The sequence below is a fragment of the Megalops cyprinoides genome, chromosome 21 (assembly GCF_013368585.1).
Source record: "Megalops cyprinoides isolate fMegCyp1 chromosome 21, fMegCyp1.pri, whole genome shotgun sequence".
Lineage (NCBI taxonomy): Eukaryota > Metazoa > Chordata > Actinopteri > Elopiformes > Megalopidae > Megalops > Megalops cyprinoides.
Window position 1 is genome coordinate 4077026 of NC_050603.1, and position 20286 is coordinate 4097311.

Consider the following 20286-nt stretch of genomic DNA (forward strand, 5'->3'; position numbering starts at 1 on the left):
ACAAACAGATGAGTTTGTACTTAAGAAGAGTGATACGACCATCCAAGTTGCCTTATTCCTGTGAAAGTTTCTTTGCTGTGGTGTGATCACGGTTATGAAATTATTACAAGTTACAAAATTCCATCATTTACATATTTAGCAGTAATGTTTACATATTATCCATTTGTAAAGCCCAGTGTTCTCTGAACGAGTTTAGGTTACAGACTTTTTTAAAGTCTACAGTGGAAGTGCCCAACCTGGGTATTGAACCTATGTCTGTTGGGTCAGAGGTCCAGCAATAGACAGTATTCTAAAGTTAGAAAATGATATTCACAAACTAAGTGCAAGTGAAAGATAAATGGTGGATACGTTTTTCTCCTGCCTTCAGCTTTGTAATACCCTGCGGAGGGCACATTGTGTGGCAAAACATTGGTGACATCGTAAGCAGTTGTGACTGTCATTTCTCATCTGTATTTAATGATATTCCACCTCGCTGACTTTGGGTTCGTGCCTTCCCTCTCCCGCTTGCATGTGTGAAATAAGTGGAGATGGCTTTTGACTGGGTTCTCTTCGGTTGGTTATCTCTGGACGTTTATGGTCTGCTTCTCGCCGTCGGTAGCATGTCTGACGCGGAGCTTATCATGGAGTGCGAGGAGGAGGAGTTGGAGCCCTGGCAGAAGGTGGACGACGTCGTGCAGGATGAAGAAATGACCGTTGAGGAGCGCAAAGACGACCCGGGTAAGTGTCGGTTCGGGTCTCTTTAAACTCTGCTAGCTGGCTGTCTGTGCGTTCACCTTATCAGCGGTGATGCCTACCTGTGTCACTCTGTCGCTCACACCTGGTTTTCCGCCATGTTTCCAGTCTCCTCCTCCTCTGTGGTAGCTGCTGGACCCTCCCCCCTGGCTGCAGCGCCACCTGCTGTCCCCGCAGTGGCACTGAATGTTCCTGTCTCCTCAGCTGTGCTGGTCTCTGGCTCCAGCCCCTCCAGAGATGGCAAGCAGGCCGTAGTCACGATGCTGACCAATCCCGTGCGTGAGTGTCATTTTACAGCATTGTTGCATCATGCTAATCACTTGCTTGGCTGATGCCTCAGGCTGGTAATTTTGGTGAGAAGTTTAATCCAGGTCTTAGCTCACTGGTCATTAGACATACTATGGCCCGTAATGGAGACTCGCAGGGGGTCTGGCCTAGTTTCCAGTCTGGCTGTCTCAGTCAGGCCAGGTAAACTTTTCAGCCAAAGCTGGCATCTAAACATCACCCATGTGCATGCTACAAAGTGGAAGCTGAAGTTAGTTGACAGTCTCTCCCTATCAGTGCACGCGAGAGAAGAGGCTGTATACAGCATATGCAATATTTATATTTATGAATATGCGCAGCCATTATTGTAGGCCTCGATCAGCAAAGTTTGGAAAGCTTACTGTTATTATGCTGGCTATATGGACAGATTGTTACCGATATCACTTAAGTGTGGGCCCCTCCAGTGATTTAACATTGAAGTAGAGAATGCCGACCCTCTGTGCCGTCAGTGATACACAGGTCTGTTCTTATATTTGCTCCTTCATTGTTAACAGCGTCCGGCCCAGCTCTGCTCTCTGCCCCCCTGGCCCCCCCCGCTGCCCCGCTGAGTGTGCCCCCCCTGGTGCCCGCGGGTGTACCCCAGCTCGCCCCGGGCCAGCAGCTGATCCTGGCCCCGGGGGCGGGGCCGCTGGGCTCCATGGCTATACCCCAGGTGCTGCAGCCCGTGTCTGTGGCGTCCAACGTGTCGCCCGGCAACGCCGCCGGCCAGCCCATCTTCATCACCACCCAGGTACGTCCTTGAGATAGATGCCTGTTTTATATATATATTTTTTTTACTCTTCCTTTCACATCTCCGCATTCCTCGTTTGGAGCTGAGGTGTAGGTATCGCAGAATGTTAACATGCTGTGTGAGCAGGCCCTGATCAGTGTGCCCTGTGTCACTTGGCGGCTGGCACACCTGACCGAGACTCCTCCAGAGATTCAGGACTGTAGTCCCCCTGTTTTGTTTACCAGGCCTTTTGCAGTTTCTGGCCGCTGGTGGTGTACCACTTCCTGCTTTGTGGTTCCAGGTGATGTCATAAAGGAAGCGCGCAGTGTGTAATCACAGCTACAGCCGGTCAGATAGCGTCAGGCCAGCTGCTTTACCTTGTGCGTTGTGCTCCCCCCGCTCCTTTTTTTTTCTGTTTGATGTGGCTGATTATTCCTTCCCAGGACACCCCTCCTGATCAGAGACTCCTAGTGCCCCCCTCCCGAGATGGGCTTGGCATGGTAGGTGTGCTTCGAAGTTGTCGTGGTGACGGGACCCTGAGACTGTAGTCTTCACAGGAAGTGGAATGACGTCACAGCTGCCTCTTCTCAGAGCCTAACCATTTCTTTTAACACTAATCCTGCCCCGGTGACTCTCCGTGACTGTAGCCCAACCCCAGTCCACAATGGAGGCAAAGTCTTGTCCTTTTCCCAGTTTGGAGCCAGTGTTGCCAGTGCTGATAGGACATTTAGGATCTTGTGGTCCGAACTGATTAGCTGGGTGTGTGGCTGCCATCTTGGACTGGGGACTTGGGCAGAGGTTTGCTGACTGGCGTGGATGTGTGCGGTGGGGAAGAGGTCCGCAGGGTCACATGGTCACTCATGGGTGCATCCCGCTACATCCCTGCAGGGCTTCCAGGTCCAGAATGCGGTAGCTGGACAGAATGCAGTCAAGCCTGTGGGGTTCCTGCTGAACGGCCCATCCATCGCGCTGTTGCCCGGTAACTAGCCCGACCCACCATCCATTTCTTTCTCGTTCCATTTCTGTCAGTCTTACGGAGCCTAAAGGCTTCCCAGTTTCTCAGGACAGGACAGTTTCCCAATTATTTTCTTTATTGTATATTTTAATGTTCCTAACAGTTAGTGTTATGATATGTAACATATGTACATGTTTCTGTATTTGCAAAGCAAAACCACAACAGCACCACTGTCTGAAATGAGCGTACCTCCCACACAACAGCGCTTTTTGCTCTGTCTGACCACACAAGGTGGCTAATTAGGGCAGCTGACTCCTGTGTTAGACTGGAGATAAACGATTCTCAGGCGGACATTCCATTAGGGTTGTACCATTAATGAATAAACAGGCTTCTTACACTCATGCACATGTGCACAAGGCCTGTCGCTTTGGTCACACGTCAATCTCACTTAAAGCTGACAATTATCACGTGATAAGGAGTAAAGTGTGCATACATGACACCTCACTCAGAAGCTCTCTGTCCAAACAAGTACACCACACTCAGTGTAGGTCAGGCCCTCCCGATGTCTGTTGATTTTGGGAAGGATTATTATGGATGGCTACGCACTTGCACGCTCCCTGTCTAGGATGTGGGTGTTGGGTGAGGTGGTGCTCAGTGTGAGGGTGAACAGACATGATGAACAAAAGTAATCAAACCTAAACTCGTTTTGTACATTTCCCCTTCCCTCACACGCACTGTTGCAGCCGCGGGTCCCCAGTTCTTCAAGCCGACGGTGGGGGTCCCCCAGGTGGTGTCCCAGCAGCCAGCGGGGCAGGCCGCTACCACGGCAACGGCAGCCTCCTGCCCGCCCTGCAGCAGCACCTTCACCACGGTGCAGATCCCCGCCACCCTCACCATCCAGGGCTCCGCCCCCCTCGCCCAGCTGGCTGTGAAGGCCCCCGCCGCTGTGGCCACCGCCAGCGCCGCCCCCACCCCCTCCACCACGCAGGCAAATATCGGTAAGATGCTACAAGGGTGAGATGCTGTTTCTGAGCCCGTAGACGGGCAACAGTTTGTCTGCAAAGTCTCTTAAAAGCCTCAAGCCTGGCTTCTTTCTTCGTCATGGGGTCAAAGTGCCATCATGCCATTTTTCCCATTCCGTTCCATTAGATTTCTGTCATTTAGCAGATGCTCTTATCCAGAGCGACTTACATAGGTTGTCCATTTATACAGCTGGACATTTCATGAGGCAGTTCTGCGTTATGTGGCTTGCCCAAGAGTAAAACGGCAGTGCTCCAGCGGGGAATTGAACTGTTGATTGTAGTGGTAAGAGCCCTGCTTCTTACCACTACACCACAGTGCACAGTGCACAAGAAAGAGGGGCCAGGCCGAGGGTGGTTAGCCATGCACTAACCCGCCCTTCCTGTGTGGCAGAGAAGCAAAGCCTCAAGCCAGAGGCGCAGAGGTTGGTGAAGGCCATAAGCGCAGTCAGCTCCACCGTCAGCGCGCAGCCCAAGACAGTGGAGGTCGTCAAGGGCAACAGCACGGCCCCCACCAACGGCCTGTCTGTCCCCTCCTCGTCCTTCATCAAAGGTTGGTTTAAACTTTGGCTTTCGGAAATCGACGGGACTGAGTAGTGCTTTGTTTTTAGGATAGCGGTCGATAACCGTGACCCCGGGTGGATATCCTAATCTTTCATGAGTGCGGTTTACACTTTGATCTGACTTAAGGGTACCTGAAATTGCATGCAGTGCAACTTTCAGTTATAATGTGATATAATTTGTACTTGACATGACACTCTTTTGCACTGTTTTGGGAAGGAATTTCTTAGTATTCTGAAACGGACCCGAAGGAAAAGTATGAAGTCAAACAGACCAATCACACCCCTAAGTCAGAGGTCCCACAGGACTTACATAAGGCAACTATAAGGTGGTGTTTAATTGTAATTGAAGAAAAGCAGGAAAGACCCTAACATAAGATCAGAGGCTGATCAGAGGCTGTAAGCAACAGACTTATTATACCGTACCATATGCAGTGGGGGTGGTTGTATCCCAGCATGCTCTTCTTTTTCAGTGGGCCCCCCACCAGCCAACAAGATGTGCCCTCGTTGCGGTGCCCAGTTCAGAGTGGTGAAGTCTCTCCGGGGTCACATGTGTGTAAGTGTGCTGTTAAGCGTCTCTCTGATAAATATGTGTAATGATAATATGGGTGTAATCCAACCCAGCGCGGCCTGCAGATGCATACTGGCCAGTGGTCACCTTTGGGAAACGTTGGACAGTTGTCTGCATAGTGTGCCAGCCGGAGGTAGGTATGTGCAGGGGTATTTGCTGTGTCGGCATCAGAACCTTCCAGCTGATTAAGGAACTGATGAGTAGTCGACTCGAGCAAGAAAGGAAGGAAGAAGAAAGAGAAGATATAAAGAGATAAAAATGAATGTTTCCGGTGGCAGTGGTCTTCCTCCACATCTGACTGTTAATATTTCAGTTAGCGGTCACATAAGACCTGCTATACCTGTGACGCATGGAGGCATATGTATGAAGTCAGCAAGGAACAACATAGCCCTGCATTAAAATGAATGCGTGCAATACAGGACAGGCCTAAATGCAGAACAGCTAAAAGATCAGTGTGGATGTGCTGGAGCAGATGCTTTCATCCCAGAACAAGCGATTATAATGATTTTCATTCCCCAGTTCTGCTGTCCGGAGCTGGGACAGAGCCTGCAAGCCATGGACACGGCCGGCACCGCCGACACACGCCCCACCCCTGCCACCCCCTCACCCGCCCCCCACAAGATGGCTGCCCCCAAGATGTCGAACCCCAAAATGGTGATCCCCAAGATGGCCGCCCCTAATCAGATCACCCCCAAACTGGTAATGAACACAAACAAACCACCGACGGTGGTGGTGGCCACGCCCCTGTCCCCGTTGCCGTCGCCCTCCCAGCCAGCAGAGGGCGCCTCCAGCAGTGAAGGGGACACCCACGGCAAGCTCATCATGCTGGTGGACGACTTCTACTACGGGCAGGACAAGGGCACGGGCGGGCTGAACCCCTGGGACGGGGGGCAGCAGGGGCCCATGCAGTTCCGCTGTCTCAGCTGCAACAAGAAACTCAAGAGCAACATCAGGTCAGAGGAGCCGCCATGTTACTGTCATGTGACCGACGGGCAGAGTGGCCCGTACTGCTTTAAATCAGACCTTGCTTGTAAATCTGCTACAAATGAAAAGGCTGTATATTTTCTTGTATGAATGTCTGCCTGTAGACACTAAGAAATGAGCATATTCCATTGAAATGTCATTTTGGGTGACCAAATGTCCGTACCAACTCCATACCCCCTCCCCCCACCCATTCAAGGTGTGCGGATTCTGCTCCTCCTTCTACTCCGACGTGTTCGAGCACTTCCGCACCTCGCACAAAGACACCGCCAGCCTGCTGTGCCCCTACTGCCTCAAAGTCTTCAGGAGCAGCAGCAGCTACCAGCAGCATTACACGCGACACCAGGTAAACCCAGCAGCATTACATGCGACACCAGGTAAACCCAGCAGCATTACACGCAACACCAGGTAAACCCAGCAGCATTACACGCGACACCAGGTAAACCCAGCAGCATTACACGCAACACCAGGTAAACCCAGCAGCATTACACGCGACACCGGCAGCATTACACGCGACACCAGGTAAACCCAGCAGCATTACACGCGACACCAGGTAAACCCAGCAGCATTACATGCGACACCAGGTAAACCCAGCAGCATTACACGCGACGCCAGGTAAACCCAGAAGCATTACACGCGACACCAGGTAAACCCAGCAGCATTACATGCGACACCAGGTAAACCCAGCAGCATTACACGCGACACCAGGTAAACCCAGCAGCATTACACGCGACGCCAGGTAAACCCAGCAGCATTACACGCGACACCAGCAGCATTACACACGACACCAGGTAAACCCAGCACGACGCCAGGTCTTACTTGGCTCCTGTAAATGTAATACTCTCTGAATCAAAGTTATTATTTCAGGTAAAGGATTGACACCCACTGTATGAGGACCAGCTCCCCCCCGGGTCGGGGCTCTTACTGTCTCTGTGTTTTGCCCCCTGCAGAAGAAGTCTGTGTACCATTGTGACAAGTGCCGACTGCAGTTCCTCTTCATCAGGGACAAGCTGGAGCACAAGCTCCACCATCACAAGACCCACCGCAAGCCCCGGCAGCTGGAGGGTCTGAAGCCTGGGACCAAGGTGATGCCTCTGACCTGTGACCTCCGACCTATGACCAGCCACGTGTGTTCTGGTGCAGCAGGCTAGCTGACATACCACAAAGGTTCACAGCTAGAATGAATGAATAAATAAACAAATGGATTCATGTACTCATTTGATATTTAGTGTAGTGCCCTATATCCCTTTCAGGAGTCTCTGAGTGCTTCATAGTTAGGGAGGGGGTGACTCAACCTCACTACTGTGGGTGTGTTGCCCCACCTTGGTGATAGCCATATTATGCCACAAGGGGGTGCTAGTGATACTGTTTTCTGATCTAGTATACTAATGCTGGCAACCCGGGACCTGGAGTGCTAGAAGTGTTTACATGATTGAGCTCAGATGGAATAAGAACCATAATTGGATCAGTTATTACATCACAAGGAATGCAGGCGATTCAGGGTCTATCAGGTTCTATCAGGTTAATTTGCAATGCAGGTACAGCCTGTTCAGTCATTGTATGAAGCAACATCACTCTTCAGTTTGAGCCACCTTAGAATTCGTTGGCTTGCAATTTAATACAGCAGCTCATATTTTATCAAGCTACCTCTGCCTGTACCAGTTTGAGTCAGTGTGTGCAAGTTGGTCAATCAGACACCTTGCCCGCTGACATGGGGTCAAGCTCATTACTTGCTGTAGCTTGCCTTTATCTGTCGAGCCAGTGAAGAACTGCAGATACAGATCCTGTAGTGATGTCACATCCTGTAGTGATGTCACATCCTGTAGTGATGTCACATCCTGTAGTGATGTCACATCCTGTAGTGATGTCCATACTACCTTGTTTGTCAGTCTTAGTCTGCTGCTCAGTTTGGTCATGTTTTATGGGAGTTAGAGAGCTGTAGTCCTGCTCTGCTGTTGTGCTGGCCTTAAGTTACTCTTTGTATTTTGCCAGGTGACCATCCGGGCGTACGCGGTCCAAAACAAGCCTGTGGGAATACTCCACACCAACCACCCGGGGGTGGTGGTAGCTAAAGCCAGCCCCCTGCTCAAAACGGGCGAAATCCCTGCCACGCCCACCCCTGACCGCAGCGGTGACAAAAAGCATCCCCCTGCCAAGAGGAAGCCCATCTGCAGCATGCAGGAGCTGCTGACCAAGTTCCAGGAGGAACGGTATGTACGCATGTGTGTGTGTGTGCGTGTGTGTGTGTGCATTACCAACATGAAGGCTCAGGCTATCAGCATTATTTGCATTTGTGCACATGCTTCTACCCAATGCCCTGTATAAAGCTAGCATGGCATGACTCATTAAGTATGTGTCACAGCAGCAGCAAGTACAACAGCACAATATTCCAGCCTTCAATGCAAGCAAGCCTGTGAAGCATAAAGCTGAACAGCAGTACTAAAATTAGATCATATGACACATAAGACCTTTGACAGCTACCATCATGCTATGACACTTACAGGGACCAGCAGTCATCCGTTAGAGCCAGCATAATTTCAACCAATAAGACATGCCATGTCCAGTTTTGAGTTGCAGTCAACCAGTCAGATTGTGTGTCATTTGTAGCACACATAAAACTTTGAGGCACATCATTGAAAATAATACGACAGAGAAATGGAAGGATTTTGCAGACAACCTTAATTTAAGCCCAGTTGTTTTGGAGTCTTGAAGGGGCAAACATGTCGTGTCATGTCAGTTAATGAAAAACTTAGAAGTTGTTGGGAGCTCTGCTGGAATTCTAAAAAGCACTGAGGGATTGGTACAAAGCATTGTGGGATTGTTCTGAGGCACCGTCGGATATGACATAAGCCATTTCATGATTGCCATTTCAGTGTGCCACTGGGAAAACAGAGCTGCCTGGAGTGCAACTTCGAAATCCCGGACTTCCCCAACCACTACCCCACCTACGTCACCTGCTCGCTATGCCACTACAGCACCTGCTGCTCCCGAGCCTACGCCAACCACATGATCAAGTAAGTCGAGTCACGGGCAGGGGGGTCTTCTGAAACACTGGCAAAAATGTTCCCCTTCACCTGCTCGTTTTGGCTGAGCTGCGAAGGCGTGCCATTTTTGGTGCGTGACCCTTGCAACATCTGAGAGTCTCTCGCAGAATCTGTGGTCATTGAAATGATTCAAAGCATCTTGAATGCTTACTGTGCTCATGTTTCACATAGTATTCAAGCATTTGACGCCAAGAACCTAAACACAGTGAGAAGGAATCTAGAATACAACTGTGTTAAGCGTCCATCTCAAAAACTTCAGCCCCTGGTCCTCTCTCCACATCGTCACATTTATTTTCAGTTAAAAATGTTTTGTGTCTTTCAAGCTCTCTTTCTGTCTGGGGGCTTGTGTTACCCAGTTACAGTTATTTCTCCCCGTTAGTCTTGATGAGTATGCATTTTTGTGCCAACTGCTAACGTTTTTTTGTCCTTTTTAAATTGCAGCAATCATGTCTCTCGAAAAACCAGCACCAAATACCTGGCCTTGTACAAGGCAGGCCCAAGGTAATGTAGTCTCTGTAACTCCTTTCCTGAATCCTGTCTTTATCTATCAGTATGCTTTTCTCTTTAATGCACTTTCCTTGTCTGATTTATCTTTCCCTCTCAGATGGTCCCAGTTAACCTGCACGACCTGCGGCTTCACCACCCAGATGGGGGACCAGATGGCCAAACACCTCGTCCAGAACCCCAGCCATTCTTCAAGTCACTGTACTCTGAAAGGTGGGGGCTTCCCTTCATCTCCTCCCCCACCACCCTGACAGCACAGCTGCGGCTTCTTTCTGGAGGGATTAAAGGTCACATGTAGTTCTGCTACATAATGTAGCGGGCAGACATTGGGTCTGAGGAAAGAAGTTCAGGGGACGTCCTGCAATACCCATAGCGACCACTAGATGGCAAGACAGTGAAACGTGGGCAACCACTTGCAGGATGGCCAGTTGTGCTTAAAAAATTGGCTTCACCTGGGAGAGAGAGGATTTGGCATAACCGGAGAAGGAAGGCAGGAATCCCTGCTCTTGGCTCCCCGATATGAAATGCTCTTCACGCAACCATCTCTTCAACATTGTACGCATCCCCAGAGATGAAGGGAGACAGTGGACTGATTTCTTTTAAAATGTTCTGTGGCCTGTGAGGGGCTGTGGTGAGCAGCTAATATTAGACACCATTGAATTACATCAGATTTATTCATGTGGCGAGTGTTGTTTTTCAATTTAGCTTCATTATTATTGTCATTCACATCATTAACTCAACTAATTATAACCAGCATGGGTTTGAGATTGTGCTTGCATCGTTTTGATGTTGTAGCCTGTTGATGGTAAAACACTGTGACTCAAAGTGCAAACCCATTCCAATAGGGAAAAGTTCTGGAAGGCCGGAGATGAAATGCTGTGTTCTGATTGGACAGATCAGAGTGTTGATGAGGTTCCATCTGGATTTGTGTTTCTTACAGGTCCTCCAACCACAAGACTGGTACAGAAATCTCAGAGGTACTTTAATTTTCTTCAACAAACCACAACAGCTCTGTACTCTGAATACCCAGAGTGGTAGCAGAAATTGTAACTACAGAAAATGTAGCTCTGAATTACTGAACCGTAGAAGATGAAGATGATTTACATGACTGAATCACTGATGACAGCAGATGGTACAGCAACTCTGAATATATCTGATGCCCTAATAGAGAAACCAATAGGCGAATTTACCTGTCAGTCATACATCAGAATGAGTTGCTTATTTTAAGACACGGTTGAATGCATTTTTGAGCATTTTACAGGTTGGAAAGTGTTCTCTTCTGTGTCCGAGTGGACTGCAAGACAGTCATAGATTAGGTTGATGTGAACTATTTTTATCCCTGCATGCAGTACACCAGCATAACCATTATTACTATTTGAGCTGAAAACCACAACATTTAGTTAATTCTTGTTTTATTTTTTACCTTTTATTTTTCTCCTTCAGCCACACCCCAAAACGAGGCATCGTGAACAATGGCAGCCACAGCTACTCAAAGGCGAAGGCCCAGAAATCTCCGAAAACGGTGATACCCGTCCAGAACTACCCTCCCGTCACCACCCAGATCCTGCCCCTCCCTGTGCCGGTGTCAGCCCAGAGCTACGCCCCCGAGCTGGAGAATGTCGTGGCCCCCGTGGCCCCCAAGCGGGTGGGGCCGGCGGGCGGGGACAGGGCGGGGCCGGCGGGCGGGGACAGGGCGGGGCCTGGGAAGGACGCCCTGACGGTGTGGCAGCTGCGCATCGTGCTCTTCGCACTGTGCTGCGGGGTCCCCCAGGCGGCCCGGCACTTCAGCACCGAGCCCCAGCTCATCAGGGCCTGGATCCAGGACAAGGAGCGGGGGGTGCAGCGGGCGGGCAGGGCCAAAGGCGGGGCCGAGGGGGAGGCGGCCGAGCAGCTGGTGGAGTGGGTCCTCGCCCAGAGGGAGCAGCAGCTGCCTGTGAATGAGAAGAGCCTGTTTGCCCAGGCCTTGGAGCTGCACCGTCAGAGAGGCTCCAGCAGCCTGTCCTACGAGTGGGCCGTGGACTTCCTGCTGCGCCGGCAGCTGGGCCTGCATGTGACGGCCACGGCGGGGCGCCCGCTGCACAGCGAGGTCGAGCGCAAAGCTCGCTTCTTCACCGAGTTCGTCCAGAAGCGCCTGCAGGCCCACAGCACCCCCCTGGCCGCCGTGGGCGCCATGGACGAGCTGTCTGTCTTCGCCGACCCTGACCTGCTCCCTGACCGGGAGGCCTTCCAGCTGGTGGGGGTGGGGCCGCCTCTGTGCGACGTCGTCCTGTCAGCGCTGGCCGACGGCACGCTGCTGCCCGCCCTGGTCTTCTTCAAGGGCCATCTCCCTGGAACCGTGGCGTCCGGCCTGCCGGACTCGGTCCTGCTAGAGGCCCGGCCGGAGGGCTTCACGGAGGCCGAGCGGCTGAAGCTGTGGGTCAGCCGGGTGTGGCGGAAGGGTGTGGCCGCCCGGGGCGGGGCCAAGGCCATGCTGGTGCTGGACTCTTTCCGCGGCCACACGCTGGACGCCTTCCTGGACGGCCTGAAGGACACCAACACCACACCGGCAGTGGTCCCGATGGGCTGCTTGGGCCGGCTCCACCCACTGGAGATGTGCGTGGGGCCGGTGGTCAGGAGCTTTCTGGAGGCTCGCTGGAGCCAGCTGGTGGATGAGGGCGGAGCTGTGGGGGCCACACCCAGGGACCTGGTGCAGCGGGTGCTGGCCTGGCTGGCAGAGGCCACGGCGCACCTGCGTGGCCAGCAGGAGGCTCTGCGGCGCTCGTTTCGGGCCGCGAGCACCATCCGGCCAGAGGAGGGCGATGAAAACCCCGCCAAAACCCAGAAGGAGCTGGTGCGTGCACTCGGGGAGGTCCTGATGGGGACCAAATCGGTGAGCCCCGCAGCACGGAAGTGGGAGGCGGTGGTGAAGACCATGGAGGAGGATGATGGGAAACAGGAAGCTGCAGACAAGGAGAACCTCCTCGACATGTCGGCTGAGAGCGTGGCCACATCGCCTCGTTCGGTGTCCCTTTCCTCGAACCCCCAGGCGCTGCGGCAGGTGTTCGAGAAAGACAGCGACGTGGAGTCCTTCTACGGCTTCGAGGACTCGGAGATCCGCAAGGTGCTAGATCCCTAACGCAGAAACCGAGGACCCAGAAGCAGACATGGCCACCTCGCAGAAATGAAGGGGAAGCTTGTCTGTACAAGGATAGTCTGTCGCATTGTTGAGGAAATGTCATAGTTCAGTCTTCCTCTGTCAGCAGGACTCTGTCCTGGTTTTCTTCCATTACACAATGTTCTTGCAAACTTCTGAGCTTTGCAGCCTCACACTACAGGTTTTTTTTTTTGGGGCTCGGTGGCAAAGTGAGGGTAGCTGCTGGGACAGTCCAATGTTTTAGTGTTTGAATGTTTGGGGCTAATGTACGGATTGATTCTGTACAAAAATACTACTGTACTCTGCATGGATTTGTTTTTAAATGGGGATTTTGTGTTTATTTTGCATAACCGTTTGGAAGCTGTTAGTCCTGATCAGTGGAGTTTTTTATAATAAATGTAGCAAACAAAACTAGTGGCCAAAAGTTTATAGAACACAAGCACTATAATTAAATCATTTTACAGTAACTGCAAAACTCTTGAGAACTGAACTGTCGTACCGTAATGGACCAAATCTTACATAAATCAACCTTCACACACATGCTGAAAACTAATGGTTTGCAACATGCCATCCTTGCATTTCTACCTGCAGAGCAGCTGAAATTAACGCTTCAGCTCAGTGCCGGGTTGCAGTAGACATTTCATATGCTGCACAGTGCTTGTGTGCACTAATTGCTTTCTGTAGAAATAAGAAACACATGTGCGTGCAGATGGCTTCCCTCAGAGTAAAACTCTGACACGTGCAGCTGCATGTATCGCGGCACACTGACAGCTAACTCCATCCCTTTTGCTCTGACCATATCACACGTTATGAAGTGCATTTCATTGATAAAATGACAGCAAGGATTTTACAACATCTTTATTTTTTCCGTTTACAAAAAAAAAACTAAATTGGTTACAGAGCAGTTCTATGAGTGGGGCAGAATGGAAAACAGGTAAATATTATAGGGGGGTAAACGCTGGGGTGCCCAGTGTCAACATCACTCGAACCCACTGTAAAACAAAGATGCAGCGTGTTACAACAAAGGGCAAACAAAGGACACCTTATCTACACGCTAATCTGAAAAATGCAGTGTGCAAGGCATCCAATTATGGAAGTGCTGTTGCGTCAGTTTAATCAAATATCTAATATCGACATCTTAAAATACCTCAGGAAATTAGAAACCAAAGTTTTTGTGTTCGCGTCTGTGGCTTGGAAGCAGTCTTACCTGACCATGTTGGCAATTTCCCAGTTTGTTTCTGAAGACAGAGGCCCCACAATCTCCACGCCTGCTTCAGTCACGATGGCAATCTCGTGCTGAAACGCAAAGGATATGTTATAAATTGAACCCTGATTGCCAAAGATTTTCCAACAGAAAGTGATTATCCAGCTATGGCTGATTCTGATACAGCAGTCGCTTACAAAAAAATACACATTTGGGAAATGGCTGTCTGTAAATTCCTGCTTAAGGTAAAGAGGAGGGCTGAAAGTGATTGCATGGTTACACAATGAATGTAAAGATCGTAAGAGAACCGGCCAGCTCACTGTGACTGAGCCTTACTGCTTCCACCAATGAAAATTCACACTGCAATGAGAGGGTGACTGTGATTGGCTGAACTCACCCGGTTGTAGGAGCGGGCATCACGGTAGTACAGCACTTTAAGGCAGCGCTCCACCAGCTCCCGCGCCTCCTCCTTGGTGATCTCCACCTTGTTCTCCACCACCTCTCTCATCAGGGGCTAAAAGGAAAAAAACATTACTAGATATTCTATGCAATAACCAGATATCCAGCTCCTACATTCCTTCCACCTCTCTGTACTTTCTTGTCTGCATTGCTATAAAACCTATGCATATTCTGTTTCGAGACATACACGGCCTGGAATATTTTAAAGGTGACTTTCATCTCATAATTAAATTTTCTCTCATCTTAGCTAGGTTACCAAGGTACTTGTTTCACACAAATATTGACTGAAACTGAATATCAGACAAGTTGCAAGCCTTAATTTTAGTGAGGCTATAAAAGGAATAACAGGAGCTAAATTCACAGTCGCCCATAGCCTACCCTTGTATATCATAGCCCCTAAAACCAATTCTTACATCTTACATTTTCCACATTGCATGTAGGCATCGATTATGGAAAAATCACACAGGCTGTCTGTTACATCAGACCATAACCCTTCAAGAAAACTAATATCAAGCCAACGAATCTGAAAACACATTGCTTCAGCAACGGGACAGACAGCAGGAGGCACAAGGAGATGAACACAAGCTCAATGTACAAAATATCTGTGGTGGCACACTCACACGGGCACAAGAGCATCACAACATATCCATCCAAACCCTCACACAAAGGCCAGTCATAGTGGCAAGGCACTGATAAATTGGTCATCTGCAACCATAGTGGGAATATGAATGAATGCAGTAGACAATGAAATAATTTAAAAAAAAAACCTTCCATCTTGTTTAAGAGCAGAGTTTGTTACTCACAGCAAAGTGTAAAATGTTTTCGTTTGAAGTAGTAGAATGCTTCAACGATTACATCACAATCCAGTATTTACTAAAAATGCAGCAATAGCTTTGTCTTTGGTAATGGTTAAAATCTTTGCATTCTGAAGTAAAACTGAGATCACTCAGCCGCCCCTCACCTGTGCCAGGTAGGCGCCAAACCCTGTGGCCACTGTAGGAGCCTCATAAGCCACACCCAGCTTGTCCACGTATCCCAGGAAACTGAGGAAAGAAAAAACAAGCAGACTGACTTCCTCCTCTTTACCAAACAGCACATTTTACTTTAGCTACATTTCACACATTATTTTGAGAAAATATAAGCACTACAGAGTTGTGGAAAAGATTTAGCTCCCCAACAAGCATGGCTTAGAAGCAAAAAGAAGGGCTTGTAACTGGATGGTCGCTGGTTGGATTTCCCACTGGGGCACTGCTGCTGTAGCTTTAGGTACTTAACCAACAATCGTCTCAGCATATATCCAGCTGCATAAATGGATATTAATTGTAACCTATGTCAGTCGCTCTGGAAAACAATATAATGCAGTGTAGCAAAAGTAAAAGCGCTACGGATCATCAGTAAGCCGTGCGCCGCCCTCACCTCTCGCCGTTGTAGTAGCCGCCGATGACGACGGTGTTCCACAGGGGGTTCATCTTGCTTCTCCTGTTGTACATCACCCTGGTGAGCCAGGAGTGCATGGCCTTGGGGGTGTAGCAGTGCCCGTCTCCCAGCAGCTCCTCGTCAATGCTGGCCACAGAGCAAGGAAGGAAAACTGTGATCATCATCCGCAGGAGTGGTAAAGAGCAAAAACATGCTACACAGTGGTTGCCAGTTTGACGCCCAGGTGGGGGAAACACTGTCATATCACTGGGTGAGGCAGTCGAACCAAACTGCCTCAGTAAATATCCTGCCCTGTAAATGGATGACATATAGGCTAAATAGCTCTGGATAATGGTGTCTGCATAAACACATTACGTAATAATTAGATTTAACAAATACTCTAACTCGCATATACATGCCCACAGCATGATGGCTAAGCATCGGAGTGATTTGGAAGGAAATTTCCTTGAAGTGAAACGTGACTCGACAAAACCCCAGGAAGGCCAGACGTACACCATCTGCTCGATGATCTGTTTGAGGTACTGGTAGTCTGCGTAGTCGCCGGAGGCGCCCAGGATGGTGCTGTCGTTGACCTTCATTAGACGGGAGATGTTGCGGAAGCGGGCCAGGGAGCCGTAGGAGCCGAGCATGTCTGCGGCGATGATCACACCGCCATCGAACTTCACACCCAGCACCGATGTGCCCGTCACCATGGGGTTCCTGCGTTGGGAGAGAAAATTAGAAATGCGGTGTTTAATTCATCTGGATTTTTGTTATGTGATAACACGGTAGCTACATGTTTAAAGCGACCATATAACCCCTTAAAGCAATGGTATTTAAGTCTAAAAGTTTCTTACAGTTTTCCGTGTTTGCTATAAATATCAGATTTGCATGGCTGATGCATGCTAACTTTGACATCAATGTAGTGTAGCTAAGCAGCTATCCACCTGCATCTTAACTCTAAACAGTTAGCTGGCATCGCCATGTAGACTACCAATAATGTCTTTAGCCATAGCCAAACTACCCCATCCCCATCCGACGTGCCATTGAGTTTAATTCTAGGATCAAAAATTCAGTTTCTACGCATACCATACTTATTAATGGGCATCACTGTACTGTTAGTTAAGCAACGAACGTTATAGCACTACAGATCTAAGCTCCAAATTATTTATGTAACGTTATCACAATTTAGACTCTAGCATGCTAGCTATGTGAATGCTACCAACCAATTAGCTACACAAAACAAAAACTCAGATTAGCCTCAAAACATTTAAACCGTCGCAGACGCCTAATGTTAAAATCTCCATATCGATTACTGAGGCTAAGTTTTTATTCTTTACAAAGTAAAAGCTTAAACCACAACAGCTAGCTACAGCATACGATTACTCCTCTATACCTCCATGATGATACAGCACGGCTCTGCGGAAATCGAAAGTGCCATGTTAACAACTCCGTTAAAACGTTTTTCCCCTCATAAAATTAATATGTAATACTAAATAAACTCACAGTGTATGTCTGACAGGCCCACATCCAGGAACTGTGCTGGGATGGTTCCCGGGAAATGAATAAAATTGACCAGGTTTAGGTCCGTTCCCCCAAAAACCGAGGTTCATTCCACTCTGATCCATTTTGAAAACTGGCAGATATGACGACGTACTTCGTCTTATGACAGTTTGATTATATTTGGGCGCCATATTGAGTGCTGGCAAGAGAACGGCATTATGGTATAGCGGAGGACACGTGTGGATGTCGGTCTTGTGCATCTTGATTCGACGCTAGGTGGGCTAACCCATTCGAAAGATGCGTGGCGCTGAATATTTTGTAGCCGCCTTTCAAACGGATAAAACCCCCCATAATTGGCTTTTCTCTTATCTTATCAAAGTTAGCAAGGTACTTGTTATTTCACACAAACTAGTAAGTTCAGCAGCTCTTCAGGAACAGGTTTTCAGTTACAACTGCAGTGCTGGCAACACCTCTAAAATCCATGTTCTTACATTTGTTTCGGAACTATAGTAAATATACTAAAATAATATGTATAACAACTGAATATGTATTCCAGACAAGTTGAAAACCTTAAATTAATTATAGTGCAAACAGGTTATAAAAGGGAATAGTTTCTCTCGTTTGTTGTCTGATGTGTAAGCTGAAATCATAGTTGTCTATAGCATACCATTGCATATTTTAGCACCTAAAAAGTCTTGTCTTACATTTTCCAGATCGCATGCAGGCATCGATTATCAAAAAACAACATAGGCTGTCTGTTACATATCTGTCTGGATGGAAATCAGTAGTATTCGCTGAGTAGGTGGAATGTTGAGAAAGTACAGCACTTAGGCTGAAACAGTTTGAATGCTGATAACTGAGATGCAAGATGTGGTGTCATAAATGTACATTCTCAGACACTGGTTTTAACGGTCAATTCAACTTAATGGTATGTCAGAAATAAATTAACAACAACAACAAAAAAACTTTGTAATAATAAATAAATAAAAGGAGGTGGATTTTGGGCCCTGTCCATACTTAGTGTCCATAGTTAAGGTAATGGGAGGCTGCATGGACTTTAATATCTAGATACCGCAATTAATTTGGAACATCAGATTTTGGGGTGTTAAGCCATTTGGCAGTCAGGAATGTGATGGTAACTATACCTGCATGGGTAGTCTTTTAAAGACTGAAGGCATCTGTTGTTTGCATTTGGTTCCACTCCTCCCTGCATAGATGAAATATAAAAAAGATATATATTTTTGAAAAAAGATATTTTCAGTATTCATTTTTAACTTTTTTATATTTCTGCATGTCAAATGTAGACTCAAAGCAGATGAACGCATGGAGAAAATGTTTGTATATAATGATCAAGAGAGCTGGCATTCTAACCCAGATAGTTTTTTTTTTTTTTTTTTTTTAACCTTGTTCAGCTCTTTGCCAGCTTGCCTTGAGACTGGCAGCTGGGACACTCTTTACCAAACAGTGATGACCGTCAGTGCTCTAATGGAGATGATGGGAATCCTGGCCTTTATCAGGAAGATCATGCACACTGTAAGATGTTTTTCATCATTGTCTTTAAAAGGTGTCTCCGTTTTAAAAATTCTAGAAAACTCCTCTGGTGTTTTCTTTATTCAGTTCAAAATTAGGACATATCAAGTTGATATGAGTAATTAATTTATCTTTCACAAGAACATTAAGTAGGATAACATCATGTCTAATGTATGACAAGGTTTTATTTTTCTTTACATTATGTCTACCAGCTAACTTGTCTGACCAACCATTGAAACCTGGTCATGTAGCGCTTCTAATATTGTTGACTCCTTATGGTTTTTGCTTGTGCTGTACCCTACCTCACTTGTAAGTTACTTTGGATAAAAGCGTCTGCTGAATGAATAAATGTAATGTACATGTAATCCTTTAATAAAAGAAAAGCAGCTGAAAGAGAAAAATGCCAAAATGTCTCTGGACATTTTTCAAGCTCTGATAAAGATATCAGACCTCAACAAATTTACCAGTAAGTATACTGCTGAATGAGCAGTCTGTTAAAGGTGGTAACGCTGGTCATTAGAGGTCCCAAGAGATTGTGATGAGCACCCACCAAAGCTGATCTGAGAACAGCACACAGTTCTGAAGCCTTTTGAGTGCAGGAATGTCTTTTATCTTGTATAACTAAGGGATGTAACTGAGGTTTAAAAGTTGTAATGGGGATGGAGTCTTTGTATTGTAGCAAGTCGGACCAGAAGGTGAAAATTTGGAAGGAAAAGGAGGTTAACACCAATGAAGTGGTCCAGGCCTGTGCAAAAACCATACAGGCCTTTTAGAAAGAGGGAGAACATGCCAAAGAGGCCTGCAAGTGAGCAAATCCAGCTACTAGAATCACATCTGCCTGGTATCACAGGATGCTGTTTCAGCTTTTAGTAATCTTACCAAAAGACACAAGTGTATAGACCCAAAAGTGAAATGTGGAGTTTCACCAATGCATTTTCTGACACAGATGAAGGTAGCCAATGCAAAACAACAGGCACTTAAGGAGAAACTCGTGGCTGAAGATAACTGGCTGAAGGAAGGTACGGTAAACTAAACATTTTCTCATCAACTAGTAATTTTCATTCATTTCATTGGTCTTGTATCTAAAATGTCACCATTTTTGCCCCAGAACAAACCAAGACCCATCAGGAGGACTGTGACCAAAAGCAATCAGGTCTTGGATAAACTGCTGAAATCCACACAGCAGGCGAACACGTTCATGAAGGAGGCAAACCGGCAGATGGAAGAGGTTCTACTACAGTAAGTAGCAATCTAGACACTACTAATAGAAAGATTGCCTTTATACACTTATGGTATTATAAATAAGACTGAAAATTTAGGATCTTGATGTTGTGTTTGTATGTTCTATATGTACAGAGGAGCTCAAATGTGGTCATGAAGAGGACATAAGCACAGTTGTAGAAATGTGACCTTAACTAGATAAGCACTGCATACTGTTATGTCAGTGAGCTGTGCGGTGGAAGGCTGAAGCCCCTGTGCTCTCCGTGTTACAGGCTGCTGGTTCAGGAGCGGATGGAGCAGCCAGACAGTGAGGATCTTTACAACCTCCTCACTTAGGTGAAGGTTGAGATGCTTGAGCTGGCAGCTATAGGTGGAGGGCCAAGAACAAAAGTCCTCCTACTCCAAAGGGTTGTGCTGGAGT

At 47.8% G+C, this 20286-nt stretch overlaps 2 protein-coding genes and 1 long non-coding RNA gene across 3 annotated transcripts; 2 read left to right on the forward strand and 1 right to left on the reverse strand.

The window, feature by feature from the left end:
* The first annotated feature begins 1586 nt into the window (after nucleotides 1-1586).
* Nucleotides 1587-3496, forward strand: LOC118796257. Its single transcript, XR_005005876.1, has 3 exons — nucleotides 1587-1786; nucleotides 2654-2744; nucleotides 3464-3496. It is a non-coding gene; the product is annotated as an uncharacterized LOC118796257 (long non-coding RNA).
* Nucleotides 3497-3498: 2 nt separating this feature from the next.
* Nucleotides 3499-12942, forward strand: pogza (pogo transposable element derived with ZNF domain a; the record flags this gene model as incomplete). Its single annotated transcript, XM_036516099.1, has 12 exons — nucleotides 3499-3718; nucleotides 4134-4292; nucleotides 4773-4855; nucleotides 5390-5851; nucleotides 6051-6197; nucleotides 6802-6936; nucleotides 7844-8061; nucleotides 8725-8865; nucleotides 9337-9396; nucleotides 9500-9612; nucleotides 10340-10376; nucleotides 10843-12942. Coding segments are annotated over 12 exons (3447 nt in total), but the record flags the coding sequence as incomplete, so codon positions are not given.
* Nucleotides 12943-13377: 435 nt separating this feature from the next.
* Nucleotides 13378-17246, reverse strand: psmb4 (proteasome 20S subunit beta 4). Its single transcript, XM_036515815.1, has 7 exons — nucleotides 17118-17246; nucleotides 16125-16331; nucleotides 15612-15758; nucleotides 15157-15238; nucleotides 14134-14250; nucleotides 13740-13828; nucleotides 13378-13524 (listed from the first exon to the last, which is right to left on the reverse strand). Exons 1-7 carry the CDS (start codon nucleotides 17237-17239, stop codon nucleotides 13512-13514), a joined length of 777 nt encoding a protein of 258 aa, XP_036371708.1. The 5' UTR covers nucleotides 17240-17246; the 3' UTR covers nucleotides 13378-13511.
* Nucleotides 17247-20286: the final 3040 nt, after the last annotated feature.